The 19,399-nt window shown below is 44.4% G+C and overlaps 1 protein-coding gene across 2 annotated transcripts in view; it reads right to left on the reverse strand.

Annotated features, from left to right (window-relative positions):
- Window positions 1–9,334: 9,334 nt before the first annotated feature.
- LOC118786786 (sodium/potassium/calcium exchanger 4-like) overlaps window positions 9,335–19,399 on the reverse strand; it is a 38,212-nt gene continuing 28,147 nt past the window's right edge. Inside the window, exons 12-17 of one of the 2 annotated variants that reach the window (XM_036542108.1) lie at window positions 19,042–19,180; window positions 16,863–17,029; window positions 12,517–12,631; window positions 12,187–12,299; window positions 10,235–10,300; window positions 9,335–9,619 (exon numbers count right to left, since the gene is read on the reverse strand). In XM_036542108.1, the coding sequence (XP_036398001.1) occupies window positions 9,473–9,619; window positions 10,235–10,300; window positions 12,187–12,299; window positions 12,517–12,631; window positions 16,863–17,029; window positions 19,042–19,180 (747 nt within the window). In that variant the 3' untranslated portion in view covers window positions 9,335–9,472. Of the gene's footprint in view, window positions 9,620–10,234; window positions 10,301–12,186; window positions 12,300–12,516; window positions 12,632–16,862; window positions 17,030–19,041; window positions 19,184–19,399 lie in introns of both variants that reach the window. The other variant, XM_036542107.1, reaches the window with a different exon arrangement.

Below are 19,399 nucleotides of genomic sequence, written 5' to 3' on the forward strand. Positions count from 1 at the left end.
TTAGCAGGTGGAGGACTCTGGCGCCACCCTGTGGACAGATATGCAGGGGCAGTTAGTTAATGTCCCTCTGCACACATCGCACACATTCTACATTTAAACTTACATACATAGCACTAAACTGGAAGTCCCTAAATAAACCTCTTCAGTGCAGCTACAGTTCTCACACATTTCTCCTTCCGCTACATTAACACCATTAACGATATGCAGAATTTCAGAACCAGCCAGGTCTTTTGTTTTTGCTCTTTATCCAATCACTTTTCATTTATCAACTGAATCTCAGTCATGCCTTCATGACGTCAGCGTTGCTCCCTTTTACATACTTTAAATTCATCTAAAAGGAGTCATTAAGCACAAGGAACAAACAGCAATGATTGAATAAAATGATGGATACACTTAGACTACTTCAACCCTTAACAGACAGCAATACAATAATATGACTGTGTTTAGGACCCAGGGTGCCTTGCAGAAGCTCCTCTGAGCTGTGGTTTTGAGCCTATGGGACCTTCTGCATTTTGAGATTGAATCACAGACAATGTCTTAGAGCCTTTTTGGTGCAGTCAAATGGAAGTCAATGAGGGGGGCGTGTTCTCTGTGCAGTGCAATGGAATGTGAAACGCGTTCCTTTCACCATGGCGATAAAGTCACCTCTGTGACAGAATAATGAGCCACGTTTGGCCTCCTGTGTGAGGTCAGAGACATGTGACCGTGCAGTGAGAACTGTCAGGAGGGTGCATGAATGCATTCAGAGGAGGGCGAGCAGGAGACAGCAGGTACAGCCCATTCCTGCTGACAGAGTCCAGCCAGAGGCATATGTTAATTACTTTTGCACGCCATCTGCAGTGATGCATTTCATGCAGAACAATACATGAGGATCAGCAAGACAGGCTTAGGTGTGAAAGCAGAAGTAATTAGCATGTGGCTATCGCTGGCCTCTGCTGCAGTCCTTTATCAAAAGGAGTAGGTCTTTTGGCATCTTTTGGCGCCTTTTGGGCGCCTTTTGACGACAGGAATAGGTCTCTTCTGTCTTGTGCTATGCTCTTAAAAAGGTATTGCGCGGTTGAGAAATTTACCACACACAAGAAAAAAAAACAGCCTAATCTCTAGCAGTGTTTGGTGGGTATCAGACCTCTAATGACACAAATGATCTAATGACACAAAAATCAGTATGAAAGAATCACAACTGCAAGTTTCCATCAGTCCCTGTTTGAGCTGTCCTATTGTGGCAAGTGCTTGCTAACTTGCTACTTGGCAAAGCAGGGGCAAATGAGTGTGGCTGCCCCTGATATTGTTAACTCCTTATATGGCATTTTGCTTGTGTTGTACTCTGCCTCACTTGTAAGTCGCTTTGGATAAAAGCTTCTGCCAAATCAGTAAATGTAAATGTACATGTAAATGAACAAATGTAGAAAAGACAGAGAATGAAGATTTACTTTTTGCTTCACTTAATTTTCAGGTTTCCCTCTTCAAAATTTATGCTTCCTAACACAGCTGTAAATGACTGACAGCTAGACAGCTGACATGAACAATAACCAATGAGATGAACTAATGCAAGCAAATGATAGCTAGCCAGTTTAATGAAAAAGAACAATGCGTAAATCAACAGCAAAATTAGCTAGATGTATAATAAACAAGCAAATGGCTGGCTCGTGCATGATAACCCATTCATAGAAAAAAAGTAAAAGTTCTTTTACAGCTACCAATGTAAAGACTGAATTTCATTATCATTGGCCCAAGCTGTGTAATTTATTACATATGATGTTGCTGGTACTGTAGCTAAAGTGCTAGCTTTGAAAGTTAGCAAGCAAGTTGCTTTACACATTCCGTATGACCCAGATGAACTCAATCCAGATCTCCAGATAATGTCACTAAAGTAAAGCAACACCAAAAAATGAAATCATTTTAAGAAGAGCAACTCTTGATGCTCAGATGTTCAGTGCACTGTACCATTTTATGTCTTTTTAAAGATATGACAGAAGACATGTGAAACACAGCGACCGGGACACTGAACCTTGATCAGCCCCAGGGAAAGAAAGGTGTGCCTACGTACCCCGAGTATGATCCCTTTTTTCTGACTGAGGTCAGTCGTTCCCCACATCCCAAGCCTGCAGCAGGTCAGGGCAGCAACATGTTTTTCTGTCCACCAACAAACATTCAAGCACCAGCCAGCCCCCGCCTTGGTCGTGTGAGCACCAGCTCTAGTAGGAAGTTGACAGCCACGTCTCACCCACCCTCTCGCCTCTACTCTCCCTCTCCCAGAGCTCAGGTCAGGAATCAGAGCTTCTCCACAGCACCTGCCCCATGCTTTGCACACTTTGCACTCGGGTCCGAGTCTTTAACAGACAAAATAGAAGAGCAACACTGATCACGTACCTTTTTTTCCTTCAGCTGCGCTTGCAGGTCGGTCTGTAGTTTAAAAAAAAAAGCCCAAGTGACGCCCCCCCGCCCCCGCAGTCCGGAGTGTGTCGTCTCACTACTGTCTGCTGAAGCCGCTTGCCACTCTCACCGGCTCTTCCTTCCTCAGTCTCCACCGCTCATTCCCACAGACTGAAGAGGAACAGCCAGGCAAACAACCGAGCCCCTGTCGTCAGCCCGGCTGTCTCCAGACCTGTGAAATTCTCATTATGGCAGCACTCAATTTGAGCTTTTTTTTTTTTTTTTTTTTTTTTTGCTGTGTTTATTTAGAGCCACAGAGTATGCAAAAGCAGATGTTTCCTGTTGCTGGAGTGTGACTTGCCTGCGGGCAGAGCACACGTGTGATATAGCCGTCTGTTCACTCAGCAGTGACAAAGCACATCGAGAGTGGGCCGCGATAGCGTTTTTTTTTTTGTCAAATTTGAGAATCTGCGCGGTTCTGTGGAAAAAAAAAAAAGCCCTGATTCACTCCTCCCCTCCGTCCGAGTCCCCTGTATTTTCCGCAGACCTCCTCACTTCTGCTTCTCTGGCACGGCCTAAGCTCTGAGGTTCTGATGCGAAAGTGCCTCGCAACACACAGCGGGAACAGAAGAATGAGGTTTTGGCCATGTTGACAGGAGTTGGTTAAAGAAACATCCCTCAGTCTACACTCAACAGTGTGTACGTGGCCTGAGGCAGGGGAACCACCACAGAGTAAAACCTACTCACTCTACTCTAGTTTAGCACTTAACTCAGTATCTTACTGACCTCTTGTAATACTTCTCGTTACCTACCCTGAGCATAGTGATGCACTTATTTGATGTCTGCTAAATGACGTAATGTAATGTAATGTCCTCAAACAGTTATCTCAGACTCAGCCCTTAATTGACAATTTCTCTGTGGTTAAGAAGCGGGGCCATAAAGTCATGTTTGTTTGGCTGTACTCACTGAGATAAAAAAGACGAGTGTATTGCATAATCAAGCTGGAATTCATGCTGGAAAAGACTGGAAAGGTGCGTTTTCTGCACAAGCAAAGCACATTCTGACGTATGCAAACCTTCGTCATTTTGACATGCATTTTGATGTATGTCTTCTCTAAGCAGCGCTGAGAAGCCACAAGGCCTGACGTTTAAAGGAAGAGGCTTATGTCAGGTAATGATGGTGATAAGCTAATCAAGAATTATCCATTAGGCACTTACCACTGGATATCTTCCTTAAACCAATGCCTCACTAGAATGATGGGGACACTGTGCCACAAAGGTGCCACTTTTTAACTGGGGAATTAAAGAACGGTCCCATGGCAGTTTGTGTTCGGAGTTGTAGTATAGTCAATGAGCCCAAATCCAAATATGTCTTTATCAAAGAAAGGTCTCATCCCTAATCAATCAATCTCCGCACTCCGCTTCTCCCCCGTACCTGAGGTTCGGTACACTGTTTCAACATGGCTGCTTAATTACACTAGGGATGTCACATTGATGATGTTTTACTGCCTTAAGTGGTAAACTATTCGGTCATCCTTGTGCCTCAAACATGCAATTTAAGGCGTAAGAATTATGTGTTTGTACTACTGTGTTAGTAGAGCATAGGTTAAAATGTAATAACGGTGTTTAATTTATTTTTTGCATGCCATATTTAAAAATTCACTTAATGACCTTCATAACAGGAATGTTTTTTTTCCATACTTCTTTTTGTTTATTGCTTTACAGTAAAATGCATTGGTTGGATACATTAATAGCAAGACAATACATTCATATAAGTTATACACAGATGTCTTCAGTTTCTTTATAATAACTATATTTTAAATATTTATTCATTTATTCATTTATTGTTTTGATGAATAACCCCACGTCATTTCGTGCTCACAGTGCGTTAGGTCACATTCACTCACAAGAATGACATACTTCTCTGTGCGTGTGTTCACATGTGCGTGTGCGTGTGCGTGTGAGTGAGTGTATATGTGTGCGTGTGTGTGTATATGTGTGCGCGAGTGTGTGTGTGTGTGTGTGTGTGTGTATGTGCATGTGCGTGTGTGTGTGTGTATGTGTGCATGTGTGTATCTGTATGTGTGTGTGTGCGTGCATGTGTGTGTATATGTGTGCATGTGTGTGTATGTGTGTGTGCATGTGTGTGTGTGTGTGTGCGTGCGTATATGTGTGCATGTGCGTGTGTGTGTGTGTGTGTATCTGTATGTGTGTGTGTGTGCGTGCGTGTGTGTGTATATGTGTGCATGTGTGTGTATGAATGTGTGCATGTGTGTGTGTTTGTGTGTGTGTGCATGTGTATATGTGTGCGTGTGTGTGTGTGTGCATGTGTGCGTGTGTGTGTGTGTATGTGTGTGTATCTGTATGTGTGTGTCTGTATGTGTGTGTGTGCGTGTGTGTATATGTGTGCATGTGTGTGTGTGTGTGCGCGTGTGTGTGTGTGTGTATATGTGTGTGTGTATGTGTGCATGCATGTGGAAAGGAGTGTAAAGGTGTGTGTGCACGTACATCAATATCCCATAAAATAATTACATCTATGGCTCCCGTTTTTACCTTATAAAAGTGACTTCTAGTAAAGAGGTATGAAGTACATATCCTGTAAAATATCACAATTTGCTGGACTGTTGTAACAAACATGAGGGGACAGTTACCACCTCCAATGGGGATGTGACCACATGGGACAGCAGGTTATCTGACCTTCCTGGACAAATCAAAAACTAAGGAGATCCAGGTATACAAGTGCACAACTGTGACTGTAAGTTGTCTCTGAAAATGTTAAAATTAATGCATTTATTATTATTCTATTTAGTGTGCTCATTATTATTTTTTATAATATTATATCATTATTAGGTAGGGACATCAAAGGTGGGTTTCCCCAGCCAGGGCACCAGCCCTGAGGTCAGAGGTCAGGGACGTCTCATGTGGTCACGTCCCCCAAAAAGCACACAACAAATCCCCACTGGAGTAGCAGCTTTGGAGCATGGAAACTCAGTCCACCACGCTCCCAGAGAACATCATCACATTTTAGTTCTCCTCACAGTCAAGATGAGAATTTAAAAAGTACTGTACAAAGGAATCAATAACCCTGGGTTCCTGTACAGCCAGCTCAGATTCCTCATGTTGTAACGTGAGTGGAGAGTAATACTCTTGTGTTTTAACCACTTGTTTGGAAAACAGGAAAAGATCCCTGCACCCCGACGAATGCCTCTGAGACATTCACCCAGCTTCACTGCAGTCTATGAGACCTAGACCTCCACATACAGTACCAGTCAAAAGTTCAAAAACACCTGATTAAGATAATGGGAAACATGCATTCAAAGACATTTAGATCTAAAGACATATGCTTAAATGCTTGAAATGTGTTCTATACAAAAATATAAATAATGAAGTTGATGTCTATGTATGAATTTAATTTTAAGAATTTTTTTTGGCTATTTTGTAGAATTTAAAATATAAGATACTTCATTTGTTTCCAATACTTTTTTGGTCACTTCATAATTCACTTTGTGTTATTTCATAGTTTTGACATCTTTACTATTATTCTAAAATGTGGAGAAGCAATAAAGACTTTTTACTGGTACTGTATACGTCAAATTCAATTTAGCATAACTGGTTGTCTTCTACAGGACTGTTCCTTGATGAAATCTCCTAAGTTCACCAGCTGCTACACCGGGGCACAGATATTCTACATATTAACAAGATATTCAGCTGCATGTGCTTTACACTGAGAATGTTCTGCCTTTGCCATTGTTGAAGCTCAAAGTGTTTTGATTTACTGGATCTTTATGAATTTTCATAGAGGGATCATTAATATCCATAGAATATCTACGGCTACAGAATATCTACAGACAGCACTGGAACCTCCCAAAAAAGAAAGCTCCAAAGGACAGAGGGGGCAGAAACATCTGAAGGGGCTGACGTATCTCGTTAGTAAATACAATATCTGTGACTGTGAATAGGAATGGTCAGATAACAGCCCTGTCCCCTATAGAGTAGTATGTGATATGAGAGAGTCAGAAAGAGATAAAAGGAGATACGAGTGAAAAAGAACCCTTGCAAGATATTGGGGAACAGACATTTTCATCAGCTCCTGGGAATGCATATATATCGCCTATTGCCAGAGACCAACGCCAGGGCTGTTCTTATTGAGATTGCATATACGGACATTGCAACACCTGCCTCATGGCAGTGACACAGCAACAGTTTACATTTTAACACTGACATCAACACCCACATGTTCAACACTTGACACCAAGACAAAAGATATAGACACTCTGCTCCCTGGCGGGAAGATTCTGTATGTAACAACTGATCACCAGATAGCTGCCGATTTGTGAGGTGAGCAGGGTCGACCCTCCTGGTGCCGGAACCCTGACCGGACACCAAGGGCCCTATGCCTCTGCTGTGGACTTTCACAGAATTGCCCCACTTCTCATCATACACTGCAGACAAAATGCCCTGGTGAGGGAAGCGGACAGAGTTGGATCGGCTGGGGTCGGACAGCTGTGAGGGGCAGGGGAAATATGCAACTCCAAATTTAGGTAGAGCAACAGTACCTGCCCCGCCCACCCCAGCGCTGTTTCCACAGGGGAGGGGTGCAGCTTGATAAGTGTCGTATTTACATATTGCCTTTCCTTCATTCAGGACAGGAGCGCCCGTGAAAACAAGAGATCCTGCTGGTGTTCCTGTCTTTCCCAATGCATATAGGGTGTCCCCAGAAAACAAAAAAAAACACCGCAGTATGCACCCACTTTGACTGCCGAAACAAGCAAAGGCTGATATCCCAAGACATATCACCAGGGGGCAGTGTGGAGGCATGAGTGTGAAGGCCAAAGGAGTGACCTCTGTGGGTCCAGGACAGTGTGGACACTCCCATTATATTAACACTCAATGCAACGGATAACAGATCTCAGATCAGCGCCTCTGAGGTAGACAGCAGTCCTCCTTGCCCTGCTCTATCCACCCACAGGTGACCCGACTTCCCCCTCCCTGGATCGGGGGGTGGTCGGGGGGACAGGGACCGGAATGTGTGGATCAGGAGATCGGAGTGACGTGGATGCAGGGTGCAGGAGAAGGGGGTTTGGAATGCAAGAGCCTCGGGCATCCTCCTTAACACTTTCTCCACAGCTGCGCAGGTATTCCCTCCGCCTGCACCCTGGCTCTATCCAACTGTGCAGTCACTCAGTCCAGCTATACCCCAGCTCTGTCCAACTGCGCAGTCAGTCTCTGTACCTTCATTTTGGCTCCGTCCAACTGCACAGCTGCTCTCTGGACCCGCGCCTCGGCTCCACTCTTCAGTCGTGAAGGCCGAGTCACAGCTGTACGCGGGAGGGGGCAGGGTGGAACAGGAGAGGACGTTCGGTGATGGTTTCCGCTGGAATTCGGTGATGACAGGGGAGGGAGCCAGCTGATGTGACACTTGGTCGCGTGTCGCCGCTGTTGTGCAACTTGTGCCATCGTGGGAAGCCTGACGAGACTTAGGACATCAGAGCTTACAAGCCTGCGCCTTCATCACCTGCCTCAACGTGGGAATGTTCCTCTTTGAGGGAAGCAAACCAACTTCTCCTTTATGTTCTGCCCAAGCAGCCTGGCTGTTTTTCTGGATGTAGCAGGGGGAGTTTTTAAGTCATTAAGCGTACGGTCACACACTCGCACACACGCTCCCACACATGCTGTCACCATGTACATTTAGACATACGGATGAGCACACACTCACAGACTCTCGCCCACATTATTTTCATGTACATTACCACATTGTGTTATGCTTCACCCGCGCACACACACACACACACGCGCACACACACACACACACACACACACACACACACACACACACACACACACACACACACACACACACACACACACACACACAAATACCCACATACATACTTGTGCAGTTGTCTCTTACTTGTGGAGGGTGCATCTCATCTGGGGGGTTGGGGAGGGGGGGGGGGGCACACCATCAGTGGGGTAGCCCCAAACACCCTCCTTTTATTGCACCATATAAGAAAGAACTGGAATGTTTCCCGAACCAAAACACATTACAAAACGTTTCTGTGTGTTTAAACAGCCTGTTTCTAAAGTGCAACATCTTCAAACATGTTTCATTTTCTTCTCTTCACTGTTTTTTTTTTTTTAAATAAAATGTTAAGGAGAAATTATGAACGAATAAAAAGTTCACATTGTGCAGTGCTCCTGGCAGCTATGTTTGATTGGCTCTGTTCGGACTCATGGCTGACACCCTGAGCTGCCAGACCAAAAATACAATCATGTAAAAAAAAAAAGCGTGACAGCAAAGAAAAAGAGGAAGATGATCTTTTGTAGAAAAGTAGAGTGGCAGAGTACCCTGTTCGGAGGAGAGAAAGGTCCTGTTACAAGATTGACAAAAGTTCAGGGTAAGTCTGTCCACCGTCATGTGACCCAGAGAGAAACAACAGCTGCCAATGAGCAGGACCTGTCCTCTGGGTTGAGATGGTCTCTTCCCCTGGGTTGAGAGGTCCTGGATGGACAGGTATGACAGTTTCTGGGTCTCTGGTGTTCTGAAGGGACATGCCATTGTCTCTCCTCAGGGTTGAGAGGTTCTGAACAGAAATGTGACAGGGGTTTCTCTTGGTTTAAGGAGTTCTGGAGGAAGGTGTGATCGCCCCTCCCTCGGGTTGAGGGGTTCTGGAGGGAAATGCGATGGTCCCTCTCATGGTTTTAGAGGATGTGGCGGGAAATATGATCATATCTCCCCTGGGTTTAGAAGCTCTGGAGGGAGATGTGATCATCTCTACCCTGGGCTGGAAGGCTCTTGAGGGAGATCTGAAAGCCACCCCTCTCAGCTGGGTCGGGTGGACAGCGAGAGGGGAGAGAGGCTACTTCACATCCATCACTGAGTGATGGAGAGCAACAAGGAAGGGATGTTGTAATCTTGGCTTGTGGTGGTGGGGGTGGGGGGTGGTGTGGGGGGAGGGGGGGGTTGTATAGGGATTTGGGGCCAAGGCAGGATTAGGGGTATGAGAAGGGTATGAAGATCAGGGCTTTGCCAAGGTGACGAGATGGTGGTGAGGGTGAGTAAAGGTGGAGGGGGGTTTGGTCGGAGCTTAGCGCGAAGGCTACTCCTGACACATGGGCAGGTTGACAAAGGTGAAGATGTTGTACTCGATCATGATGGAGAAGCAGAGGAAGATGGCGTACATGACCATCACGTACACCCCCAGCCTCAGGTCCAGCTTCCACCTGTTGACATGGATCCCCAGAACCTGCCAGAGGAGAAACAGAAGGGGCGGTGATGGGGGGGGGGGGGGGGGGGTGATCATCCCAGAGGAGACAGCAGGGATCTTGACAGCGACATTTAGCTACTCTCAGCTATTCTTAATACTATAATGCTACGCTGAAGTTAATGCATGACACGACTAATATTACCATAGATACCATATAATATTATAATATGGGCTAATACAAGAATATGATAATACAATATTGTCTTATGAGCTAATATTAGCTAATATTAGGGGTGGCAATGTAGCATAGTGGTAAGGAGTAGGGCTTGTACCCAAAAGGTTGCTGGTTCAATTCCCTACTGGGACTCTGCTGCTGTATCCCCGGGCAAGGTACTTAACCCACAACATATCCAGCCATATAAATTGGTAACATGCAAAAAATGTAAGCTATGTATGCTGCTCTGGATAAGAGTGTCTGCTAAATGACATAATGTAGTGTAGAGCCAGCATCAGGACTAGAGCTACAGATCCAGGATCAGGAAGACAGGTATAGAACCAGGACCAGCCATGAAACGCATAAACAGGAGTAGCCTTACAGAGATACAACCAGGAGTAGGCCTACAGGTATAGAACCAGAATCAGGCATATACTTACAGTGAGAGCCACAGATCCCAGCAGCAGCACAACTGAGTACACCAGTCCCCGACTGTTAATCTGAACCTACAGGGAGGAGACGGGGAAGCATAGTCTGGTTTAACCCAGTGCACTGAAATGCCATAGTCCCATCGATTCACAGGCACACCAAATGACAGCAACCCACACATTTGTTAATGCTTGTAAATGTGTACCTTATTCAAACTGGCATTGGTAATGCTTCCACTGATGTGTATTTTTTGCCTGGTTAAAAACAGTTGAACAGTGTCCTGCATATAAGGACATGTCACCATGTATTGTATGGTACTGTATGCTGCAGCGCGTATTCTACAGTATGACCAAAATGAAATGAATGAAAATGCTTGTTTTGAGGTAAAAAGCAATCATGTGTGTATCTGTAACCCAAGACCTAACCAGATCTTCTCACTACATAAACAACATCAATGTTCTGAATCTCACACAGGAAATCAGCATCGGTTACCAAAAACTCTGTGGCTTTTTCTGACTACAAACAGTGCAGATAAGATCGGGTGAGGCTGGGAAATTTTTTGCAAATGACTGCATGCTTTTGGCTACGTGGTTTGAGGAACTCCAAATTGAAGAAGTTCAGGAGATTTACTCAGCTGCCTGTCTGTTGATGAGTAATGCGGACATGGGTACCACCATGTGGGACAAAAAAAAAACACTGGCGTGCAAAACACATTCAGGAAATGACAGAACAGGTGAGCTTCAGGTGGGGCACTGCTGAATGGAAATACTGAGTCAGAGAGATTTTTGCTGCGTAGAACAAAATAAAGCCAATAACTGGAAAAAAAAAACTGAAATAAACTTTGACGTAATGGCTACTCTTATCAAACCAGTTTCAAGAGCTTTAAATGTTCAGAAGCTGTTGGCCATGCCCTTTAGTAAAGCTCAAAATAAACACAATGCACAGTTACGTACTCTGTCTCTCTGATTAAGGACTGGAATTGCAGGGTAATTGTTTGTTTGGCTGCCCGGGGGGGGGGGGGGGGGGGGCTGAAGGTGCCCTGTACCATTACAAGCTATTATTAAGCAGTGGACATGTCGCCACGGCAATGGCTACCGCAACACAGGATTTCAGCTCTGAAGCTGAAAGTTTACCACTGCAGATTTCAAAATGGATCAATTTTACTTTGGCCAAAATGCACTGATGATTGAGCTGGCCCTCAGCACTGTGGCCTTTGTGTGCAGACATAGGCAGAGGAAAGCAGATGGTATGCTCATCTACTGTTTCCCCACCCAGACCAGGAGAGACTGTGTGAGTCAGAGCTGTTCACAAAACAAGACCTGAGATCCTCAACAGGCCACTCATTTCTTCCAAGCTAGCAATTCACTCAATCAAATTTTTATCAGCTACAGCTCGGAGCAATTTACAGAAACAATGTAAGTGGCGGAAAAGTGGCAGCGGTGTGAGCACTGAGACAGAGTGGACCTAATGGAACACCGTGCTGTAATGTATATGTATCATACTGGGCATCATAAGTGATCTGAGGGACAGAAGGCAATCACACACACCCCCGACAACAGCAAAACAATGGTGATGAGTTTGACTTTGGAAAAAAAAAGATTCCCTTGTCTCCTAATGACAGCCAGGCCTGTTTGTGCATTTATATCTGTAGCTCAATAGGGGAGACTACTACACATCACATCTTAAAGGTGGCTAACAAATAGATATTCCAGTATTAATTAAACCAGTTCTCTCACCCGGTGTGTAAGGGGTCCAAACGACCAGTCGAAGCTGATCACAGCCACAATGCAACTCACACAAGGCACAGTTTTTTCTCGTCTTTTCAGACTTGGACAAAGTGCTCTGTGGTGTCTTTGTACTCTCATCGCTCTTAATGCGTGCTGTAAGATGGTGACAGCGGGCCACCCCCAGAGCTGGTCTCGAGGTGCCCGTCTGTCAGCTGAGGCAAGGGTGGGAGTCTCACCACTGAGCCGTAACTGACGGCCACGGTCTGGATCGCCCAGGGGATGCCCAGGCCCACCAGGATGTCGAAGACATTGCTGCCGATGGTATTGGACACTGCCATGTCCCCGAGACCTGTGAGGCAAGGAGGAAGCACTTAACTGTGACATCCCACAGCCTGCTGCACCCTCCCCCTTCCCCCCTCCCCCCTCCCCCTGACAGGTGATGTGGAACACAGCTCAGCTGGTAGACACACAAACGAGGCTGCACAGAATTCAGACCCACAGGGCTCTAACAGTCCCAGGAACACAGACAGTTTTCTAAATCAAGAGCAACAGCGACCGGCGGGCACCTTGCCGGGCGACGATGAGACTGGCGATGCAGTCGGGGACGCTGGTGCCAGCTGCCAGGAAGGTGATGCCCATGATGACGTCCGGGATTCCCAGAGTGTAACCGATGATTGTCACCTGCGAACACAAACGCAGGTGTGAGTGCTCTGACATTGGAAGGTACATGTCATCACATGCCATTGACCTTGCAGCTGATCCCACTCACACACACACACCATCTCAGACTGAACAATTCAAACATTCATTATGGATTTTAAGGCTCTTTGTGCTGTTTACCACCAAAAATTTCTTCAGTTGAAATTTCACCTTAATAACCACAACTGCTACATCTCAGCTCTTTGTTCTAACTTCAAATATGTCTACCAGTAGTACTATCTCATAACTTCTGTCTTGTCACCAATGGATCAATCCTCAAGCAGCCAAAAATGGTTTGCTAATATCACTACAGGATTTCCAAAAAAATAAGTCAGCTGCTATTAGTGGAAACCTCCCTAAAAATATCTTGTGTCCAAAACTTTGTGAGCCGCTAGTGAAGTGGCAAAGAGTTGCCCAAGAATCCAATAAAAGAAAGGAGGAAGGATGATGCACTTTCATGTTCACACGCAAAGGCTATTGCTTTTAACTTGTGGCATCATGAGAACTTTATCTCCAGCAGCCACAATTCTGCCCTCTACCTACCTATCCATTCTATGCACTTTCAAAACAACATGACTGTTCTGTGGAGGCAAACTTGAACATTTTTGTACATTTACTGCACTGTATTTTCAGTTTTTTTTTCCTCTTTGCTTTCCTGGTCAAGATTCATGAAATGCCTGCCTAAGGCTGTACTCATACTCATGAAATGCCTGCCTAAGGCTGTACTCATACTCATGAAATGCCTGCCTAAGGCTGTACTCATACTCATGAAATGCCTGCCTATGGCTGTACTCATACTCATGAAATGCCTGCCTATGGCTGTACTCATACTCATGAAATGCCTGCCTAAGGCTGTACTCATACTCATGAAATGCCTGCCTAAGGCTGTACTCATACTCATGAAATTCCTGCCTATGGCTGTACTCATACTCATGAAATTCCTGCCTATGGCTGTACTCATGAAATGCCTGCCTAAGGCTGTACTCATACTCATGAAATGCCTGCCTAAGGCTGTACTCATACTCATGAAATGCCTGCCTAAGGCTGTACTCATACTCATGAAATTCCTGCCTATGGCTGTACTCATACTCATGAAATGCCTGCCTATGGCTGTACTCATACTCATGAAATGCCTGCCTAAGGCTGTACTCATACTCATGAAATGCCTGCCTAAGGCTGTACTCATACTCATGAAATGCCTGCCTATGGCTGTACTCATACTCATGAAATGCCTGCCTAAGGCTGTACTCATACTCATGAAATGCCTGCCTATGGCTGTACTCATACTCATGAAATGCCTGCCTAAGGCTGTACTCATACTCATGAAATGCCTGCCTATGGCTGTACTCATGAAATGCCTGCCTATGGCTGTACTCATGAAATGCCTGCCTATGGCTGTACTCATACTCATGAAATGCCTGCCTACGGCTGTACTCATGAAATGCCTGCCTACGGCTGTACTCATGAAATGCCTGCCTATGGCTGTACTCATGAAATGCCTGCCTATGGCTGTACTCATGAAATGCCTGCCTAAGGCTGTACTCATGAAATGCCTGCCTATGGCTGTACTCATGAAATGCTTGTGTGTGGTGCTCCTTGCTCCCGTTGTGTTCTCACACCACCCTGTGGACAGCAAGTGCAATAACTGGTGTATTTGACAACAGTGTATATACAAAGTGGTAGACAAAATAATGGAAACACTGAACAATATATAAATATTTACTAACTAATAAGTAGTTCAGCCCCTCTTTGTCTTCAGAACAGCTTTATTCCTTCTTGGAATGCTGTTAAACAGATTATGAACTCTTTTTCAAGAGGGATATTGGACTATAATTCAAGAAAGAAAGCTTCCAGTTCTTTGAGAGATGAAGGAGGTAGAAATCTGCGCCACACTCTGTTCCAGAACGTCCCATAATTGTTAAATGATGTTAAGATCTGATGACTGGGGAGGCCATGGAAGGCATCTGACATCATCCTGGTGTTCATAAAACCACTCTAGAATCCATTTAGCAGTGTGTATAGGATTGTTATGGTTGTAGGGTATGGTAACATCTTAAAGAAACAATGTTTGCACCATGAGTGTAACAGTTAAGGAATGGATGAAACATCTCAAACCAAACAACTAAAGAAAAACTTGCAGATGTTATAGCTTGAGCGTGCGGCCTCATTGTGCCTTGCAGGTTGTAGGCCAAAGCATTGTAAGGAGGAAACAGAATAAAGGCCATTAAACAGAAGCATCCGGCTCAATTCTAAGCACAGATTAAGCATCTCAAATGTTACCAGCATTCAGCCAAAAACCTCCAGCCAGCAGCCAGCTGAATTTTTGCAGAACTATAAATCCTATTTGTGCTCTATTTTCACAGAAACGAATTTGAAGTTTCGGGTATTTTCTGATTATTTGTTAGCAAGCCGAGCCCTGCATTTCAAGATGTCACATGTTTGAGTCTGGGCTGCGTCATTACAGTGGGTCTTCAGTGATGTGACACAATGTGCTCCATTCTGCTGGGGTAGGGTGGGTTTCCTTTGGGGCCCTTGTCAGGTGCTTGTCAGATGATGTCAGTGGTATATCCTCTAACAAGTGTTTGCTCTGGGGCACTGTTGGGCATGATGTGTGTAAAATTTCCATTGGCTATGGACAAGTGCAAGGGTTCCACTCTCTCTTCTTCACCACTCCTGTGAGAGTGTACAGGATGCTGGGGTGAGGTGAGAATAATGCACAGTAAGCAAATCCAAAGTTGGAGTGAAAAAGCAGGGAAATAACCTGATTACCTATTCAAGTTAGTTTTTTTTTTTTCTTGGCAAATTCACACAAAAGCTTGTTCTGCACAATCTGCATAAGTTTGAACAAAACGTCTTTCTACAACCAATGCAGATAATCACAAAAGTCTTCTTAATGAGCAATGCAGGCCAATTTGCCGTTAGGCTAGCTGGGTTCGAGCAATCTGACCCAGACCATTAATACAGAGTTGGCTTACACACAGAGAAACCTGAACATGTTTTTTTTTTTTCTTTCTTGATAAACAATACAATGCATGGCAATAAAGCAATTTGTCAAACATGCTTATGCAGTGAAGAACTGATAAAGGTGGGCACTTGCCAGTGATGTGGAAATAAGGGATTGTAGCAGCAGCACAATCTGACTAGGCTAGTAGACTGCAAACTGTAATAACCCGGTGAGGCTAAAGCATGCACAGTACATTGTGACCTCACAGGGCAGCGTCACTGACTATTGGACGGCACCTTATGGCTGTGGCGGTCGTGGATTCAGCTCCTGCTAAATAGATCTGTTGGCCATTTTGTCTTTAACAAATTGAATTGCTTTGGCAATCTAACCCAGCATGTCACATTGCAAGATGGCTGATACTATCAATGGACAGCTCTAAGAGAATTAAAACACTGGAAATGTATCTTGCTAATCAACAGATGTCAATATCTTCTAGCCAATAATAATTATTGATTAAGATTTATTTTGTCATTCCAGTAGCTAAAATGAACAAAAGTAGCTGGTTGGCAGGTTAAAGCTCACTTATCAATGATTTCTAGCCGGCCTTTAGTTTACATTCTTGGAGGATATTACTCCTAAGCTCATACATCATGTAGCCTCAATGAATAAATCACAAGGCCGAGTAATGCTTTGGCTTTGTAGATTTTAAAAGAAGATGTATTACTTGGATACGTTCTCGTCAGGGAATAAATGGAACTGCTTTTCAGCGTGCGTATTTGTATGACCCTAATATATTGGGGTTGTTTTCTTGTCAACACATACTGGGCAAAATAACTGGCCTCTGTTGTATTTGGAATGGCTGCCACGGTAGACTCATTGAATACCGGCTAATATAAAGATCAGTATCTGCTGAGAAATGATGCAAAAATCAAACCCACTGACATTCACAGATGAGTTCTCAGTCTCTCACACAGACACACAAACACACACATGCTCACTCACAAATGGTCTCTGGTACAGCACTAGCACAAACACAAATACATATACACACACACACACACACACACACACACACACACACACACACACACGCTTGCACAGACACACCCTTTGACACGCATGCATCCCCAAGCGATGCTCACACACACATACTGTACGCACATATGCACAAGCGCGTACGCACACACACACACACACACACACACACACACACACACACACACACACACACACACACACACACACACACACACACTGACAGTGACTCACCATCCACACCATGAAGTAGGAGAAAACAGCGATCCAGACAGTGGAGAGGAAGAAGGAGAGCATGAAGAACCGTTCCCAGCGCGGCCTGGCGCAGTTTGGCACGGTGAAGTACAGCAAGAGCAGCACGGGCCAGGAGATCGCCCACTTCACTTTGTTCAGAATGCCCCCTGCAGGACAAAGAGAGCAACTACAATCCAGCTCCAAAGCAAGTGTGATGCTGTCTGTTCCTGAAGTCTGTTTGTGGTGTAGAGGGAAAGAACAGGGCTGCTTGTACCGCAGAGGTTTCCAATTCATCTCCATCAACCCTAAATTGCCTCAGTAAATATCTATCTGTATAAACATAAAATAGAAAAACTGTAAGCCATGTAAGTCTCTCTTGATAACAATGCTCTAAGAACGCTCAGCAGCGGTAATGTAATGGCCCTCAAACCTTGAATCCTGTTTTTTTGTGGTGAATTGAAGGGATGTGTTAGAAAAGACCTTTCGTCATGGTTTTTTTTTAGATTATTCCTACCACGTGGCGCTCCCTGCACCTAGGAAATTAATTTCAGCCAGACGAAAAAAGATATCAACCAACTATTTAAAATGGCATTACACTTCAGTTTCAAACAGAATTCCCTCAAACCAAACGTGATATCTCACGCATACATGCAGTATTGTGTATCCGATGTACAATTCGTAGGTGTGCAGGTTTGAATTGCCGATGTAATTTTAGTCAAAGGTAGGCAGCTGGCTTAGGGGCTTGGCTAGCTTTCTGACTGGCTAGCTAGCTAGCAAATAACCATGCAGAATAGAAACCAATCCTAAATTGTGCAGATGAGCTGGATGATTCAAGGATTTCATAGGTTTCCTCTTTTGCCCCTGTAGCTGCAATCTTATGACTGAGATTCTTGTGACTTGTGCAACCTATAACTAGGAAATTTGTGTAACCGTGACATTGCACTTTTCCTCTGTATTTTGAGGAGGTGGTGTGGCAATAATGCTTGCTAACTTATGTTCATAACTGCACTAAACAGAGAAAAAAAACTCAATTTATTTGCAAATTGGTATAAAAATTCTGATTTCTTCATGCAGTATTTTACCATTCTATCTTGTACAGGTTCAACACATCTAATCATATTTTCCACTGAATGCTCTATATGTGATCGCTGAATGTTAAGTGAATCAACCTCTTGACAAAACCTTTGGAAATGGGCCACATTTTTCAGAAAACATGGTCAAAATTTCTGCTAAGGTCAATACTTATTGTTTCACACAACTTGCACCCAACATACTTATGAAAGTCCTTCACAATCATGCTACTCTACAGGCTAGCTAAGTACCAACCAGTCAATTAATTTGATTCAAAACTTCTGTCATAGCAATAACACTGACGCTAGTAGTAAGCTAGGGACAACCATATATTTTAGTATAGCACTGTACAGCACAGAGGTGTTAGCATATCCATGATGCAGCTACTTTCATTGTGATGGGGCCTTTGTGACCATTACTAGAATGTGGCATTATACGATGCGACCTGCAATGCTGTTTTGCCTTACGTTAGCCTGACACATTCATGCATCCCTCTTAAAGCACAGTTCAAACAATTTTCCAAATGTACGTGCTGTTTTTTTACCAGGAATCTGCACGAGAAAACTTTCTTTTGAAGGAATGAGACATGCAAATCTCAGTTTCTTCTGTGGTTTTGCAATCACCCCTGTGATGATTAAAGTCTCACACAAATCCCAGAGTGCATTTTGAATTTGAATAACGAGAAGAGGCCCAGACTGCCTTGCTATGCCTGCTGGGAACTGTACACAGAGGTCAACAATGACGAAAGGATTACTGTCTGTTTCAACTCAGATCTTATGAGATACTAACTTCTCCATAAAGATAGAATTGAGCTAACTGGTCCAAGACTGCCATCTAAACATGTCTCTAGGGTCTGTACTGAGATTGTGAAATCTACTGACTCGCTGAAGGGAGTCAGAGCTGAAGTAACCACTGAATTCTGACTTCCTGGAATGGGTAAATGTATTGTGCTAATATTGGCAGCCAATGCCTTCTCTGGTCCCGTGATGATATAATACAGCTCATATGTTTGCCAAATAAAGTTTAAGGTAAGGAACGGCATGAAAATGGCATTGTTCTGATGTTTAGTGCTTGTGTAAGAACGTGACAGTACCCGGGGGTTTCTCACCTGGCAAAGAGAAGGGGGAGGACAAGTCGTTCTCCTTCTCCTCTACCTGTTTGTCCTCTGGAACATTCCCGTTCTCCAGGTTGTCTGCTTTCCCATCCATCACCATGTTGTCAGATTTGTTTGAAACCTGGACCAACCTCTGCTGTCCCCGGGAACAACACGCCCAAGAGCGGCACACAGGAAGAGAAAGCGATCAGAAAATGAGAAAAAGAAATTCGATAACCTTCACTGGTCCCCTCCTCAGATATGTGATCCAGGACATCTCTGGCCATTTTCACACCAGTAACACTAATAGGGTAATAAACAGGGTAATAAAATGTCCTCTGCACTTCCAGCTTTCAGAGTGTCTGATTCATGT

This window comes from Megalops cyprinoides, chromosome 12, assembly GCF_013368585.1.
Source record: "Megalops cyprinoides isolate fMegCyp1 chromosome 12, fMegCyp1.pri, whole genome shotgun sequence".
NCBI classification, from domain to species: domain Eukaryota; kingdom Metazoa; phylum Chordata; class Actinopteri; order Elopiformes; family Megalopidae; genus Megalops; species Megalops cyprinoides.